General features: G+C 37.6%; 1 protein-coding gene across 1 annotated transcript in view; it reads left to right on the top strand.

Moving 5' to 3' along the window:
• The window catches only part of ASCC3 (activating signal cointegrator 1 complex subunit 3), a 322,696-nt gene that overhangs the window by 295,893 nt on the left and 9,236 nt on the right, over positions 1 to 17,567 (top strand). The window contains exons 37-38 of the mRNA XM_072410198.1: positions 8,818 to 8,969; positions 11,515 to 11,665. Coding sequence (XP_072266299.1) covers positions 8,818 to 8,969; positions 11,515 to 11,665 — 303 coding nt within the window. The remainder of the gene's footprint in view (positions 1 to 8,817; positions 8,970 to 11,514; positions 11,666 to 17,567) is intronic.

Below are 17,567 nucleotides of genomic sequence, written 5' to 3'. Positions count from 1 at the left end.
CACCCCCCACTGACCTAACTGTGAACTCTTAAATGACAGACAACAGAGAACAGCTAACTTGTCCTAGTTCATGATGGATATATTTTGATAAATAGTACTTTAGCTTTTTTTAAGGTTCCAGCAAGTTAACCTTTAAACACAGAAATCTGAACTTATTTTGAATAATGTTAAATATCCCTGAACTGATCTCGTTTTAAAACCTTTCAGTTAGGACTCTTTAGGATGTTATATAAACCAATATGTGAACACATTAAAGCATAGGGTATTTCCTACCTCTTTTTCCTATTGAATGGGAGTAGATAAAATGATTAGTGCTTAACCCATTTGATGTGATCATTTCACTTAAGCATTAGCTGTGAAATGTTAATCACAACTTTAATTCATCTCACATTAGCATTTTGATTAACTCAGCACTAGCCGCTATACTTGAAGTCTTATAGACACAGATAGATGTTAGGGATGACTTTTTCATTAATTTTGTTAGAGAGCAGCTGATCTTACAACAGTTGCAAGATAAATTATTTTACAAATATATATTAGGACATTCTTGTGCATTTTTTATCCTTGAATTGTTTGAGTTCTAAGCAGTAACATGGTTTATAGCACTGAATGTCTTATTTTACTGTTTGCTTTACTTTATGATGGACAAAGGGCACCTAGAAGCCAGTGGCAAAATTACTTTAAATCATTTATGAAGAGTTTTGGGATTATTCTTTGGTTCATTTTGGGTCCTCGCCATACAGTGGTATTCTTGACTTTTAGCCCTTTCCCTACAGAATCTTTAACATCCATACTACTGTTGACGTCCAATAACCCCAGGGACATATATTCAAGCTGATCAAGCTAATAGTTATATATTTTGAGCTATGTATCGATCCATACTGTATATGAGCTGTTTATTGTAAAAATTGTAGTTGATCCCTGACAAAAAGTGATAGGTTTCTTACCTTCTCCTACTACATGTAAATAAGGATTGGTTTTCTAAATGCACCTTTTGCACCAAATCAGTGAAATATAAATTTGTTGGGCTGAAAACATGGGACGATCCTCTATTGTCAAATAATAAAGTTGCCATTTAAGTAATTATTGTGGTCTGGAGTTTACTCAGTAAAAGTCTGTGTTCACTCTTGTAACTCTTTGTTGTAACATTTGTTTATCAGTTCACTGAAGAACAGATGCTGAGCAGCAATACATGTTGGCAAAAGAGTATATTTGCACATTCCTTTTGATGGCTACATAAAAAATACTTTGTCCTTACAAATTATGAAGCTCCATACAAATAATGCTACAGATAAAAATACTTTATAGCGGATTTCTTTTTTTTTTTTACCAAATACTCTTTAAAATGCAACTTTTGAGGTAATCTTTGGGAATTGAGATGTTCTTTTCACTTTGTAGTTTTTATTCTTGTGCCCCATTGTTAATTGTTTTGTGAGATATGTGAGTTGTATCTGATAGACTTCTGACTTTTGTAGAAAAGTGTGGGTCAAACATAGACGTGGTAGCAACAGCAGTATTTGTCAGGTCTGTGTAAAGTAGGTAAAGGTAAAGAATGTATAACAAATGTAAAGCTACGTACACACTTCCAATTATTATCGTTGGAAAACGAACGACGAACGTTCATGCACGATATATACGAACGATCGTATAGCACCGATCCTGCACATAGAGTTAACGACACGATCGTTCGTAGATATTGTACACACAATAGATACGATCGTTTGAGCGATAGAGGAACTATGTGCACAACAGGAAAGTGAACGGACGTTCGTTCATAACGCATGCTCTGAACATGGACGATCAACGAACGATCGTACACACGAACGATGTTCAACGATCGTCGTCCAATCCGATCCGCCGGTCCGGTCGTTCGTTTCCAGCGACTTTGCTCGTTCGTCGGCGTCGTTGGTTACTTTTTTACGAACGATTTTTTGCCCAATCGATCGTTCGTCGTTCGATTGGAACGATAAAAATTGGAAGTGTGTACGCACCTTAAGAAGTTAAAGAGCCGTATATTTTATATTATATTGCTAATCTGCATTTTAAAAACCCCATACTTGTCATTGTATCTATAATGGACCCTGTGTATACACATGTAAGTCTATTTCTTCAGATTTCTTTGGGAGATTCCTTTCTAGCTACATTTTTTTTACATACACTTACTTTGTGCTTGTTCCCTCCAGCCAGCTCTCATGTTTTTAACCTGTCGAGAAGTAATTTTGCTTGTGAAACCCTGGGGTACCGTTACAAACTTGACTCCTTGGTTATTATATAACATGAAGGATATGTTTAAAAAGTCCATCAATAATTAAACTAATTTAGGTAATATAAACTGCTACTTGTGTGAAAATACCTACATGCCCCACCAAAACATCACACAGGCTTTAATATGAATGGATTCTGTTGCTTACAACCTAAACACGTGCATATCGTTTTTTTTTTTGTTTTTTTCTTGTTCATGTTCCTTAACATTGCTTTGAAGTGACACACAAGCTGAAAAAAGAACACAAGAAATAGGGAAACAAAGGGAAAAACAATCTCCTAAATAATATACAGAAAGTCAAAATGCTTTCATGTGGTAAAGGTGAACACCTTAAATAAATGTATATATTTTGCCTGATGAGTTTTGCAAGGAATCTCAGAATAACTAAAATCCACTTAATATCAATTGGTCTTCATACATTTAAAGTAAATGAAAGTAGCCATTTTGCGCACTAATATATTAATATACATTCTCTAAATCTTGAAAAGGATTTATATTCCAATGAAAGTAGCATGGATAGTAGATTTAGCAAACAGTGTGGGGCTGTCAAAATAGCTTTTTTGTTAAATGTTTACTGAAAAATACATAAATATTTCCTTTCAATAATAGCTGGAACAATTAAAATATCTAATAAAAAAATTAAACAAAAAATTTCAACTTTACAACATTGGAAACCAAAATGTTAATGCATTTATGACAACCACTAAAACAATATTACTTCCAGATTTTTTTCCCCTCTCTACTTTTCTATAACTAATTTCTCGAAGTACATAAACCAGTGGGTTGTCAGAAAATGCTAATTTAGAAATGGAACAAAATGAAGCCCCCTGTATGCATTATGTCGCTTGTAGAAGTCTATTAAAGTAAGTAAGACTGCAGCTGAGCCTTTCTTTCTGTTCAGATGTAAGTTAGCTGGACAGTAGCTGGGAAGCTAATTGTAAATCAAACTGAAGTTCATGACACTCCCTGCTATTCATTAGGACACCGGCTGATACCAGAATTGATCAAGCCTAGCTGCAGTATGTCAGCAGGTCTCCCTTGACAACTAAAATCTACTTCATTTGTTAGCAATGAAAATAATAACAGTTGTATTATTTACACAACAGTGACAACTGGCCTGTACCATTCTAAAGGAAATGTATATTTAGACGTAAAGAATTATAGTACAGACTTACAATAATAACTCTTGTATTTAATGCCATATCTAGCACCTGGAGTTGTTTTTGTCTTTAGCAATAGATTTCTGTCTTTTATAGCCTGGACCTAGGCTATGATAATATCACAACTAGATTGTATAGACACAAAGACAAACAGAGCACTTTTGTAAGAATACATGCTACATTATTGTTGTAACATTTATCACAAAGTCATTTTAACATCTCTCAATAAGCTCTTAGATATTTAATTATGCAGTAATTAATCAAATACTCCATCTAGTGGTGATGTGTATGTTACGGAATGGGATTTTGTTATTCGGGCACTGAAAACATTCAAAATGTAAAATAGGAACAGTAAAAATGTTGTAGGTTTTATTGAAAATGTATATTATACATTTCTGTATCCTCCGTTTTATATAGCTCTATGGTAAGTGTCTGGATCTCGATTCATCTCAGCAAGCAAACCTTAAACCAAATGTTAGGTCAGCCAGGATCACTATATAATGAAGATGTTGGTACAATTGGTTGATAAAACAGTGTTACTATTGTGTTGGAGTTCCAGATGTTTTAAACTTTAAAATGCACATTCATTTTTTATGAATTACACATTAAAGTGAAACTCCAGCCACAAATAATTTAATAAACAAAAATAGCTCAATATTATTTAACAACTGGCTTATTCTGCAGCATTCCCAATTTAATGTACACCGCTGCATAATCTGTTGGAGCTATATAAATCCTGTTTAATAATTATGAATAATATTCAACTTCAATTCTTTTCAAAACATTCCCCCACAGTACTTTTTTCTGCCACTAGATATCCCCAGTCTGATGGCCACTATCATTCCACCCACTTCCTCCTAGTCAAGGTGGTCCTGGACCCGTCAATAGCATGTTACTGGACAGAGAAAGTAGAAGAGCTTATTTCTCTGTCATTCTACCTTTCTGTCTTTATGCATCTTGTACTGTCTCTTTTTCTAGAGCTGGTCATGACCTGTACAATCTGTTTTTTAAATCACTGCCTTTTAGTTACCAAACTTATGCAGTAAGAGGTCAGGCCTATATGGTCCAGTCCATTCATCTAATATCAAATCAGACAGGCTCTTGCAATACATGCTAAACAGGGTCTGTGAGATGCGGTTGGAATTGAAATTCATTTGATGTTGTATTGTTGATTAAAGAGATTCATTTTGTTTCTTTTATATGAGCCTAAAGTTTAGCTTAAAGGAAACTCTAAACTTAAAGCAGAACTAAACTCAAAATAACAAAATCACACTTTCCTTTAATCCCGCAGATTGGTCAGTTCGTCGGGAGGTTTCTTTATTTGGGTCCGGGCGCCACATCTTCTTCCCTCTTCTTTCCTCCTACGTCACCAGATATCGCACTGCACAGGCACGATATCAGGTGACGTAGATGGTGAAAAAAATTTGTCGATCTCACTGCGCATGCCTGAGATCAGCAAATTTTTTTCTTACATTAAAAAAAAAAAAAGGGTTCCCAAAAGCCTCTCGGGATGCGTGACGTAGGTATCCCAGGAGGCTTTGCGCTCCCATTCTGTCTTGATTCTGTCTTTGTCCACCCTTTTATGTAAAGTAAAAATTTTGAGCCTAGGTCTGCTTTAACAGGTAACCGCCATATTGATTTAAATTAAATGAAAACAATATTATTATTAATATTATTATTACACAGATCAACATGTCATTTTCATCAAATATAATTTTATGTGGACGTAGTAGTGTAGGATGTAGTATTTTTGATTTCAGTTTTACTCTAGCACATCTAGTTTTTGTGATGCACCTAATTAAATATTGTGTGAAATTCATTATAAATAGCCTTAACATATTACAACAGTTTTCTTTTTTTTAAGGTTAGAGACCGCACTAACTGCGATTGATTTCATTTGTCCTCATGCCTAGAAATTGCCTTAATGATCCAGACAGTTTCTGTTATGTGTGTGGTTCATTTATGACAAAAGCACAATGTCGCCAAATTACCACAGAACTTTAAAAGATATACAAATTCTATTTGGCTGTCTACTTGGTGACCAGGATAAATCATGGGCTCCACATGTCATCCGTACCAGTTGTTCCAATGGACTGCGTGAGTGGCTAAATCGGTGTAAAGCAGCAATACCATTTGAAATCCCGATAGTGTCGAGAGAACCGCAAGACCATCTAATCGACTTCTATTTTTGTCGCGTCAACAAAAGTGGATTCTCAGGTAAAACAAAACACAAAATTGTATATCCCAGCCACGATTCTTCAATTAGGCCTGTTCCCTATGATGATTCATTGCCAGTTCCATTCATTGGCTTGCTGATGGGAATGCAAGGAGGATTCACAAAATATTGCTGTTTCCTATGCCTGCAGGACAGCCGATGTATGGGAGACCATTATGTCAAGCGTGATTGGCTACCAAGTGATACCTTTAAGCCTGGAACAAGCAGTGTCAAGTTTCTGCCTTTGGTTGATCCGCATAAAATATTTCTGCCACCTCTCCAAATCAAGTTAGGCTTGATGAAGAACCTTGTAAAGGCCATTAGCAAATCAAACTCCATGGGTTTTCAGTACCTTGTTGAGAAGTTTCCAAACATAAGCACTGCAAAAATGAAGAAAGGGATATTTAGAGGGCCACAGATCAAGTCTGTTTTGCAAGATGATGTTTTCAAACAATCTCTGACAGCAGCTGAGCTAGAAGCTTGGGATGCATTCAAGTGACTGTGTGAAAATTTCCTGGGCAACCATATGTCTCCTGCATACAAGGAAGGAGTTCAGAATCTGCTTGATTCATACCAGAAACTGGGTTGTCGCATGTCATTAAAAATACATTTCTTGCAATCACATCTAGAATTCCTCCCAGAAAAACTTGGTATGGTGAGTGACGAACAAGGAGAACGTTTTCACCAGGACATTAAGTTAACCTCCTCAGCGGTAACCCCAAGTGTGACTCGGGGTAAGAAAAAGATGCTAGAAGCAGTAACCCCGAGTCACATTCAGGCTAGCTAAAACAGCGAGGATCAATAGTAAATCCAGCCTTACCTGATCCGGCGGTGTGCTCCATCGTCCCTCGCGTCTCCTCTCTTCCTCTGGCCGACATCTTTTGCATCTGACGAGTCAACGGGGAGTTCCCTGTGACGTTGGTGCATGTTGAAGTTTCGTTCGGAGCGTGGCGAGAATTTCAAATCTATTTGTATTGCATTCAATACAAAATAACTGTATTGAATACAATTCATTGTATTTATGTGTAAAATCAATACATTGTCTTTCATGAACATTTATTTTACAGTATATTATAATAGTATGAGTATAATATTTATTTATTTAATTTAAATTTTTTTTTTTTAATATTTTTTTTTAATTTTTTACATTTTTTTTTATTTATTATTTTGACATGACTGTGTTTCAAACTTTATTATACTCATACTAATATATTATACTGTAAAATAAATTTTACAGTAAACATAAGTAAATATGAAAAACAATGTACCACTTTTAGACATATAAACCTGGACAGAAATGAACCGCCAAGGAGGTTAATAGAGCACCCCTACCAAGGTTTCTGGAATGAAAGTATAATGGCTGACTACTGCTGGATGCTGCACCGCGACAATCCAGATAAAGAATTCACAAGAAAATAATACTCTAAGCATTTCTGAAAAAACAATGGTACCTGACTGACACTGTTCAGTAGATCTTCACCACAGTGTGCCTTATTTTACTTCACACTGAAGATGTATTAACATTCACTTCAATGGTGCTTACGTTTTAGTACAAAATACATGCACGTACAATGTTAACTATAATAGTACTCATAATTCGGGAACTGTACGTGTTAGGGAAAAACTGAAAACAGATCTAAAATCTGCACGAAAAACTGATTTAGAAAAGTGTGCTGTGGTTTCTGATGATTATCAAAACTAATTTTTTGTTGACCTGTGTTATTATTAATAATAAACACTTGTTATATAGCGCCTCATATTACACAGTGCTGTACAATAAATAGAGACCGTATAATATGTGTATAAGCTGTTCTGTTTTTTTACCTTTCATCCTTCTTTGCTCTGAATTCATCTGGTCCTTGTAACAACAGCTGAATGTGTAATTAGGCTTACAATGACCTTGAATGTACAGATGAAATGAGTGAAAAGGAAGAGTGCTATAAAGTGTGATATGTAGACTACCTTAACTTACCGGCTTTATCTTTATTAGCAGGTTTTAGAATCCCCTCTATGAATGGCCTGTGCATTTGCCTGGATTCATACTCCTGAAATCAGGGCGCTGTCCTGTTTTTTTAAGATATCATGTGCTTGAATCAGCCCACCTACATGCAGAGTCTGAAATTTGCACATAATTCACCCAGTTCTGATATATACAACAGACTATATAGGCATTACCATCTGATAACAAGCAGGGACAAGTCTCTAAAGTCACCAGCAGATAATGGAACATTCTCTTTTATCCAAAGAATAGCGAAAGATTCACTCAACATTCATACAACCCAGCTAAATCAGAAAAGCTGTTTAGTCTTTGATCAGCCCATTGGTAATCTAACAATGCCATTATTTTTTCAAATCTTACTTTTTATGTAAGTGTCTGGAAATGGAGGAGAGCTTAGCACTAGTTAACAGATATGTGTTCAATTTTTGAAGTGTATGATTTATGTTATTACCAATGATAGGTTGTTTTATCAAGCAGCATCTGATTGTTTTCAACCACCACTAGATTACAAACTAAATCTGAGTTTGAAAATGTTACATTGTAGATCCCATGCCCCTGCATCCCATTATACTACTGGACCAGTCCCATGGTTGATGAGAATTTGTGTAATTTAATTGAAGCGGCTCTGCCTGTGTAAACAGCGCCTTTGTTGGAAGAAGCTTTCACTGTTTAGTTTGTCTTAAGTAACCACAGTCTGCTGTTTGTCTGTAAAACATTAGATTCAATGCAAAGATTATTAGGAAACACTCTACACAATTCCTTTGGTGGCCAGAGAAACATGCAGGTTACATGTACCTTATGACTGGTTTATTAAGCAGTACTATTTGTAAGGCAAACAAAAAGGATTTGTTGTCTAAATATGTACAAGGTCCAAGACTGACATTTCACCATGACTATTTATAATTCTGTTAGATATTGGCTTTTAATAATGAACAAAGTGTAGTTTGAAGTTGAGAGGTAACCATTGAAGTTGAGAGGTAACCATTTGACCTATATCTATATTTTTCGTTTTTTACTGTGTTCCCTCAGAAATAATGATGGTCATCTACAGATACAATCCTTGGTTTATTTGGAAGCTGTACAATGTGGTAAAATGTACAGTTATTTTACATCACATTGTACACATTTAGTAATCTGGAAAACAAAGTATTTGAAGTCATATGTTTTGTTTCTTTTATAGGCTATGTTGGATGTAGCAGCACATCATGGCTGGCTAGTCACAGTTCTGAATATAACGTACTTGGTGCAGATGGTAGTTCAGGCTCGATGGATACATGACTCTTGTTTACTTACTGTGCCAAACATTGAGAAACATCACCTTCATCTCTTCAGGTGAGTACTGAATATTAAAACTGATTCTGATTGGATTTTGATCCTGATAAAAAAAAAAATCTAAAAAATAAGAGCTCAAGTTGGAAAATAGTGTATGAAACATAACTATCTGACTTTGACTATTACTGTTTTTTTCATGTGCACAAGATAGATCAGTCATATGCAACAGATTTTCGTGTATATATACCTTCATTAAATCTTTTCCAGTATCACAGACACCTCTGCTTCCTTATTCCCCTAATCAAGGCATCTAAAGGTGCACTACAGCTTAGCTGGTATTACTTTCTGGTATTACTTTTTTCATAACAGAATAGAGCGTGAATTCAATTCACAGACATCACATTAGGACACAACAGTTATTCTGACCTGTAGAATGTGCCTTATCAGTTTGGCTGAAAGGATAGTGTGAAATCAATGAGTATAAAAATGGAAAACCCTTTCAGTAATAGGTTTCTGTGTACAGTGATGTCAAATTAAGCCAGTGGTAGAGGAAACTGGAAAATTGTTCAGGGATGGTAGCACAGCTGTTCTTAGGCCCTAGAGCACTCATAATAATCTGTAAGAAAGATGCTGCCTGTATGGCTTCAGAATATAATATATATGTATGTATATGTGTTTATAGTGTTTTATAGTTTCTATCAGTATAAGTGTACATGTCTGTTAAGACTGAGAACTGTAGACTCTTTAGCTTGGTGGTTTTATTTTAGCAGTCTTTCAGTAGGGGTGATACCCAAGCTCTATAGTGCACAGCCATTAGATAAAGAATGTACAAATCTATATCATGAAAATATGGACCAATGGACAAGTAAATTCCCCAACTTCCTCTTTTGTATATGGATTTTGCCTATTGCATTTGGATATAAGTGTGGTCAAGTTGACTTGCTTGTTACAGGAATGAGGTCTGGTTTACCAAAATGTATAACTCTATTTTTTTCATTATTCATTATTTTTATTGGTTATTAGAAATGCACACTGCAGTTCACAACAATTTAGAGTTAAGTAAACTAGGCCTGTAGAGTTGATGTTAAATAAGTTAGGTAATCACATTCTACTCCATTCCTTGGTATTGTCATAGAACACAAAAGCAAACAAAATAAAGATTAAGACTCCAGAGCCCCACACACTGTAAACACTACTTATAGGGCCCTGCAAAAGGATGTAATGTACACAGCATTACCATAGAGTTGTATTACCTATAAAGTCACCTTTTACACCCTTTTTATAACTCCTGTGTAAATGTAATGCAAATGCACTAAAAACCAACGGGTATATATTTTTACCCTTACATTGTAACGTAAACTTGCCTTACCTTCAAAAGTGAACCTTTATGGCCCAATTGCATTAAAGCAGGGGTCGGTAAACCTTTATGGCGACTAGGCCATTTATGGGGTGGGCGGGAGTAGACTAGGCCAGACTCTGAGTTCCGCCCACCACCAGGGAATGCCTCCTGAAGTGAAATCCCTCTCCTCCGTATGCATTGCCGAGGAGAGGGATTTACCTTCAGGGAGCTTTCCGTATTTACCGCGGCAGTGGAATATCAACGCCGGCCGTGGTAAATATGGGAGCAACAGGAAGGAGGCGGCTCTAGAGCTCCGGCTCCAGTAGTTCTTAACGCCCCCTGGTAGATCCAGTCCGCAACCCGGGGCTCCCGCATTAGGCCAGATTAGGGGGCGTTAGGCCGGAACGAACTACCGGCTAGGCCGTATTTGGCTTAAAGGCCGGAGTTTGCCGACCCCTGCATTAAAGCCTTTACCAAATTCTGTGCTGGAAAAAATATAATGCAACATAGAGACTGTACTGTGGTAAAAATTATGTTATTTTACTTCTGCTTCCTTCATAAAGAAATGCTAAATGCCATCATTTGTTATTTAACCCCCTGCTTCCCACATGGTAATGCTTTGGCCTCAGAGGCTAGTCTAAAAACATTTCATTGTAGGTAAAATGTGGAGTGCACCCTTTGACCCGATCCCCTAAAGCTGGGTGTACAGGATCACTTTAAATTTAGTACTCCTTTCAGAAAATAGAAGGCCACATGACATAAACAAATGCATTTGAACTCCTTAGATGTTCATACATATATACTGAAAACCAAAAATCATATAAAATATTGCATACTCTTCATGTCACTTGTAACCAAAACCATGAATTTATCAGCATGCAACAAAACAATTTTAATGTGCTTAGGTCCTGAACATGCTCTTACCATCATTATACTGAGGCAAAGATATGAATTATGTGTGGTTGGTATAAATTGATATTTTTGTGTCGGTTGGTATTTTTATATAAACTACAGATTGTCCAATGATGCTGAGATTTTCCACATGGAGATAAATTATACAATTTTTTGAGTTAGAAAGCAATTTTAGGTTCACTTAGCACTCTTTTTCTATTCTCTGCATTTAGTCTGAAGTGATAGAATTTAAGTTTGGTTCCTTTGAGATTGTGTGCTTGGTATTTTAGCATTACCCTCTGAACTTTGCATGTAATGAGTTATGATGTCCACCAAACATAAAAAGTTTGTAATGGTTTTCTTTTGTTCTGTTAGAAAATGGAACTCTGGAAAAAGACCTGGCTGCTCTGAAAGTATAATGGGACCCATTGAGTGTCTTCCAGAGTTGATTGCAGCGTGTGAAGGCAAAGAAGACCTTTTCATTTCCATTGTAGAGCGGGATCTCCAAGTTTCGCACATTTCACAGGTAATCTTACTGTTCCTTTAGTGGTGGTTGTGTAACTGTGGAGTGGTTTGTAGTTTGCACTAGGGACAGTTTAAGAATTGGACACTATTAAGGAGACAGACAATATAGATATAGAAATTGTGATTTACTTTGCTTTGCCTTCACTCCCAGTCTTACCTTGTATATGGTCTAGGGTGATCCTTGTACTTTACTTGTTCATAAACTGCTTCCCGAGACAATTTCACAAATAATTTTCACACTTAGGAATGCCACATATTCTTGTTATCAGAAACACCTCCACCAAGTGGTAACCAAGACCTTTTAAATTTTCTCAATAAACTGAATTACAGAGATTGAAACCACATTCACTCGTATTTTATATGGAAATGGTATTCATATTTAACTAGGCGTGTTAACCAACAAAGAACCGAGTTATGGCTATCCACTTCATTAGGTGCTTAATATGATATTGCTTGCACTCATTAGGATGTTGTTGCTACACATTTCAATGTTTTCTCCACAGACTATTATGTGCTTTCCATTAAGAGCAAGCAGTTTCATCTAGAACCACATTATCCCTTGAGTGCAGGAGGTTCAAAACATTATTACACACACCTTACAAATCCAAGAAGCCCCACAAGTGATTGGTAGTGATCACATTAGTTTTATGTATATGGTAAGATTTAAAATACAAATGTAGTCATTGTTTAATGTAGGTCCTATTTATTGTTTGATAGTGTTTTTATTTATTAACAAAAAATAAAAATGTACCTACAATAAGGGAGAAAGCTACCATGAAAATCAGAGACACAAAAAGCAAATTAACAAAAGATCTGTACACAGGTACAGTTCATTTACAAATCCAAGAAGTACATTGGCACTGTTGTGTAAACATGTGAAACTCATTTACCCCTAAACTTAACTTTAAAACACACACCCTTTATTGTCTAGTATAGGATCTCTTTCAGGATTTACCAATGTCCACATGCTTTTTCTGGTTACTGGTAGCACAGGGGGAGAGAAAGGAATCCATACTTGTTTTGGTGCATTGTGGTCCTATATATTTCTGATTTTTAAAATAACTCAATCCCCCTTGGTAAAGGTATCTCTAGGCAGAACTTTGCTTTCTTTCTGATAGAGCAGGGGTCAGGAACCTTTTTGGCTGAGAGAACCATAAACACAACATATTTTAAAATGTAATTCCGTGAGAGCCATACAATATGTTTAAAACTAAATACAAGTAAATGTGTGTATTTTATGTTATGCTGTTGCTAACCAATGAATGAATAATGAATTAATGAATAAAGTACTTCTTACCATTAGTCACATTACCATTAATGCGACTTCTTGTGCTGCATGGTTTTGCTGATGGCTTTGTAGTCTGGTTGATACGTGGTGAGGTTAAGTTTCATGCAGGCGTTGAGACTTCCATCCGTTAAACGTGATCGTAGGTTGGTCTTAATGATCTATAGATGTGAGAAAGACTGCTCACATCCATACGTAGAGCCAAACATTGTCAGTACAGCAATACTCAAACGCTGCAGTGTGTGGTATGTGACAGGAAGCGGGCTTCAAGTTTTGACAATCAGCTGGTCCGCGGGTTGAAGTTTTTTCATTTCTCTCCACTTGTGTTTGCTTGCCAACTCTGCTTGCTGTCGTGCAAGTCTTTCCAAATCTTCATTCAGTGACTTGAACTTCTTCACCCACATGTCTGAGGCCTTCAGGTCAGCAGCTTGTAGCTCTAAAATCTCTGACGGAGACACCGGGGATGTAGCTCAGGTCGGTGCTGTCCACTGCACACTAATGTAGTATGGCGTGTGTCGAAGTGCCGCTTTATATTTGACCATTTCATCGATGCAATTTTATCATTGCATATTAGACACACTGCAGAACCTGCTCTTTCCACAAAGGCGAATTCCACTGTCCATTCCTGCTGAAAAGTACGATACTCCTCATCTTTTTTTCTTTCAGACATCTTCCTCAATAAAAGGGTTTCTGGAATTAGCTAGCTGACTGAGGTGAGGAGGATACCACCCCAGGTAGTGGTCCGTGGGGCAGGGCAGAGGTAATGAAGGCAGGGTAGCCAATTGCGGGTGTAGCTGGTGGGATGGACCCTTACAGGCCGTCAAGGCAGGTTAGGCCCAGGCTGGGGACTCAATTTTCGGCCACTGGTGGAAAGTGCCTTAAATATGCCTAGTACCTCGATGGGGCCACAAACAAAAGATGAGGACTCACCCAGCAGAACGGGGGGCAGCTTTCAGGGATGAAAAGCGGTGCACCCAGATCACATTCACATGGGCCGCCGACGGGAGCTAGGCCGAAGCCGGGGCCTCGATTTGCGGCTGGGTGTGCAGGAGGATGCGGCTTCAGGCCCGTTCGGCCGATGATGCTGCGGGGCAAGGTAGGGTGGGTGAAGAGATGCCGGATGCCGGGTCCCAAGGATGCCGGATGCGATGCAGGTGGGCGTGTCCTGCGCTCGGCGGAGAGAAGCTGTGTTAAAAGGCTTAGAACACAGCTTCTCTCCGTGGAGCGCAGGCTTTTTAAAGATTTGGCAGCGAGCCAGATACAGCCATCAAAAGAGCCACATCTGGCTCGCGAGCCATTACTTCCCGACCCCTGTGATAGAGCAATGAACCTCTAACATGTTTTTATTCCTGTCTGTGTCCCAGTTAGGGAGATTTTCCCTGACTTCCTGTCAGGTGCTTTTTGCTGCCTGCACCAACCTGCTCAAGTAATAACTGCAACCCTGATTTCTTGTACAGACTTTGCAGGAACTGGAGATAAGGAAGATTGTTCCTAAAGTGGAACCCATCTTTCTTTTCTTCCTGCAGAAAAATCTTCCCCTATATTGACGTAACATCGGCATTACATTCATTTTTGGAACAAGGGGAAGCTGGGATTACAGCTCAGCAATCAGGTAGCTATGTACCTGTCCCTTTCTGCGATAATTGCCTGCCTGATTGTGGATTTTTCAAAGTTCCACTTTAATGGAGTCCCAGACATATATTAAGTTTTACCATTCTATCCAAAGCAATTCTTGTTTTTTAGTATTATACATTTTTGTGTTTTTCCCCCGTGTAGTGCAGCCTGTTGGATTGTTCAATGGTCCAGTCAGTTTCTTGCCAGCAGCCATCACTGAGTACCTTCTGGATTCATTACTACTATTGCATATTTTGTAAAAAAAAAAAATTTCATTTTAAGTGGAAATTGTTCAGCCAGTTTATTTATCAATAGGAAGTTCTTTTTCCTGGCATGCAGTATTCAAGTAGTTGATGGGATTTGTTTATCATACAATTAAGGGTTTGTCATGGTTAGCAATATCGACTGCTTGATTGATCATTCAATTTTGATAGAATGAATTTCACGGGTTCCAACTTTGTACCAACATCTGAGAATGAACAAATAGCATTTCAATAAAGCCGATTAAACGTGTGCATGTGTAACTCAATTAACATTAAAAAAAAGAATAAAGGCAATTTGTGTAAACTGGAACACCATTTCACCTACCTCATTTCTGTCACAGTAGAAGCTGAGCTCACAACAAGTTTCAAATGTGATGAAAAATGATAAGAACATTGTTATAATTAGTTCAGGGAGAACTCAGAAGTAAACTTACCTAATTTATTTGCATAAATTGTCATTCTGTTATCTTTCAAACCAAATGCAAATTGGCTCCGTCTGATACAATGATGGTTATTTGGCTGAAAAGCCCTTCAATTTGCGTAGCAATCTGGTGCAGCCTCTACTGCGAGGCGATCCCAGGTAACATCAAAATTCAGAATTATTCCAGAAATTAGCAGGTTTAAAGCATCAATTTAAGTGCTAATTGCAGTAGTAATGAGAAAAAGCAGTACTACTGCGAGATTTGCATCTTTTGCCACATCAGTATGCTTGCAGCGGCTGCTAACTGGGAGAGGATTTGGCTGCTAATTAAATAATTGTATGCATGCTGGCGTTCTTGTCTGATTCAGTAGATGAAGATTAATCCTCAGATAAATATGTTTGGCTGGTGTTCATAGTACCTGCAAAAATAGCTAGTGTGAGCGTATATGGCATCTTCATGCATTTACGCTGCCTGTTTTGATGTATGGGCAGATAGATGCTACACTGCAGCAGAGTACATATTATTTTAATGGCGAGACCATTATTAACTGGAAGCTTTTTTATTCCTCACACGTTATGTTTATGCTTGTAAATTGCACTAATATAGTGTTACTTAATATTAATACCAAAAGCACCACTTTGTTGTTACATAGCAATGTAATCTGTGAAACTTAATGATGGAGCATTTCCAAGTCTGTTCTAGTTTTTTTTTTACGAAGTTAGATAGTGTAATTTCCTGATATACATAACCATTTTTTTAGATTTTTATTTGTGTTGAACAACAAAAAACACAAGCTGCTAAGGGTATACAATTCAGGCTCAACAGCTTCAAAACCCTACAGATAAAGCCAAAATGTTTTTCAAAATGTTTTTATTTAGAACCTCTTCTCCAATATGGGAGGCTGTACTGTGTTTAAAGGTTTTGCAATTACTTATGGCTTCTAGGTAGTGTCAGATATGGATTATCAGGTACATTTACAAAAGTATTTTCACCCCAAAAGTCACCAGAGGAGATTGGTAAAAACTGACAAGGACATATGAAAACATGCCCCAAGTGTAAAAAGTATTGTCACCTCAATTGCTGGAGCGGGGAGGGCTTCAGAAGAACATCAGTAAACAAAAACATAAAAATTTATTTAGAATCTCTTCTCCAATATGGGAGGCTGTACTATGTTTAAAGGCTTTGCAATTACTTTATTTTTATCTTAATGGCCAGGAAAGTAAATTTAAAGTACACTTGTGCATAGACTATGAACAATATTATATTTTTACTATAATATTAACAAGCAGCGAAAAAAGCTTTAAAGGAAAACATTCCTGACCTCCCTATCAAGATTGTACTATGAATGTGTTCTCAATGATTACAACTAAAGCTGCAATACACACATGCAATAAGACTTTAAGGTATTGGTTTTAAATCTGTTAAACGGTGGTTTCTAAAGCTTTCTAAGCACACTTTTTTTCCCATTCAGCATAGTCTGTGTCTATCCCTTTGTAAATGTGTTCCAAATGCTGTGGTCGCATTAAATGCAAGTTTATGTAATGCTTTCATTGGCTTGCGTGGCATTGGGAGTTGTGACACCAACTAAACTTGGGCAGTAAAAATGAAGTTTAGTGCAACACAACAAATAAACAATGCAACCTCTCAAATTTTAAATATGTAGCACCCAGTTCAGGCATTAGCTTTGCAAAGCTGTTTCAAAGCTTCAGTAACATGACTCATATACCTGTGCTGTACTATACAGGTAGGGGGTGTTAAGGACATCCGACATACGGACCCCTACGAACATACAGATGCCTCCTGCTCGTTCCTGTGCAATATGAAGGCTTGGAGGGGGCGGTTTGCATGACTTGCAGAAGAAATCTTTTGCTAAACACAGCTGAGGTTGTGGGTGATCTTAGGGCGGATGAGCTCTTTCTGCAGCCTCTTGTAACTCTTTAATGACCAAGACAAACTCTGCAGTTTTTTCTTTTTGCATATCAAAGCACAGCTCGCTCCGGAAGTTAACCTCCCAACCGTTAAGCCCGACCTTGGTACGGGCTAAAAAAAGTTGCAATTTTCGTTAACATCGAACTTTTCTCCCTATATTAAAATCCTCACTTACCTGGTCCCGCTGTGCTCATCCAGCGTCGTGTTCGTGTTCCAGCGTCGTCCTCCAGCGTCGATCTCCCTCTCCAGCGTCGGGTGCCTTCTCCTATACCAGCGGGACCGGTAAGAAGCCGGCCGGCTTCTTACCTGGTCCCGCTGATCATCCAGCGTCGTTCTCGTTCCAGCGCCGGGTGCTCTCTGAAACATGAAGCCTGCCGGCGGAGAAAAAAA

The sequence above is a fragment of the Pyxicephalus adspersus genome, chromosome 4, assembly GCF_032062135.1.
Source record: "Pyxicephalus adspersus chromosome 4, UCB_Pads_2.0, whole genome shotgun sequence".
Lineage (NCBI taxonomy): Eukaryota > Metazoa > Chordata > Amphibia > Anura > Pyxicephalidae > Pyxicephalus > Pyxicephalus adspersus.
Note: the sequence above shows the minus strand (reverse complement) of the source record. Positions and strands in the feature narration are given on the sequence as shown.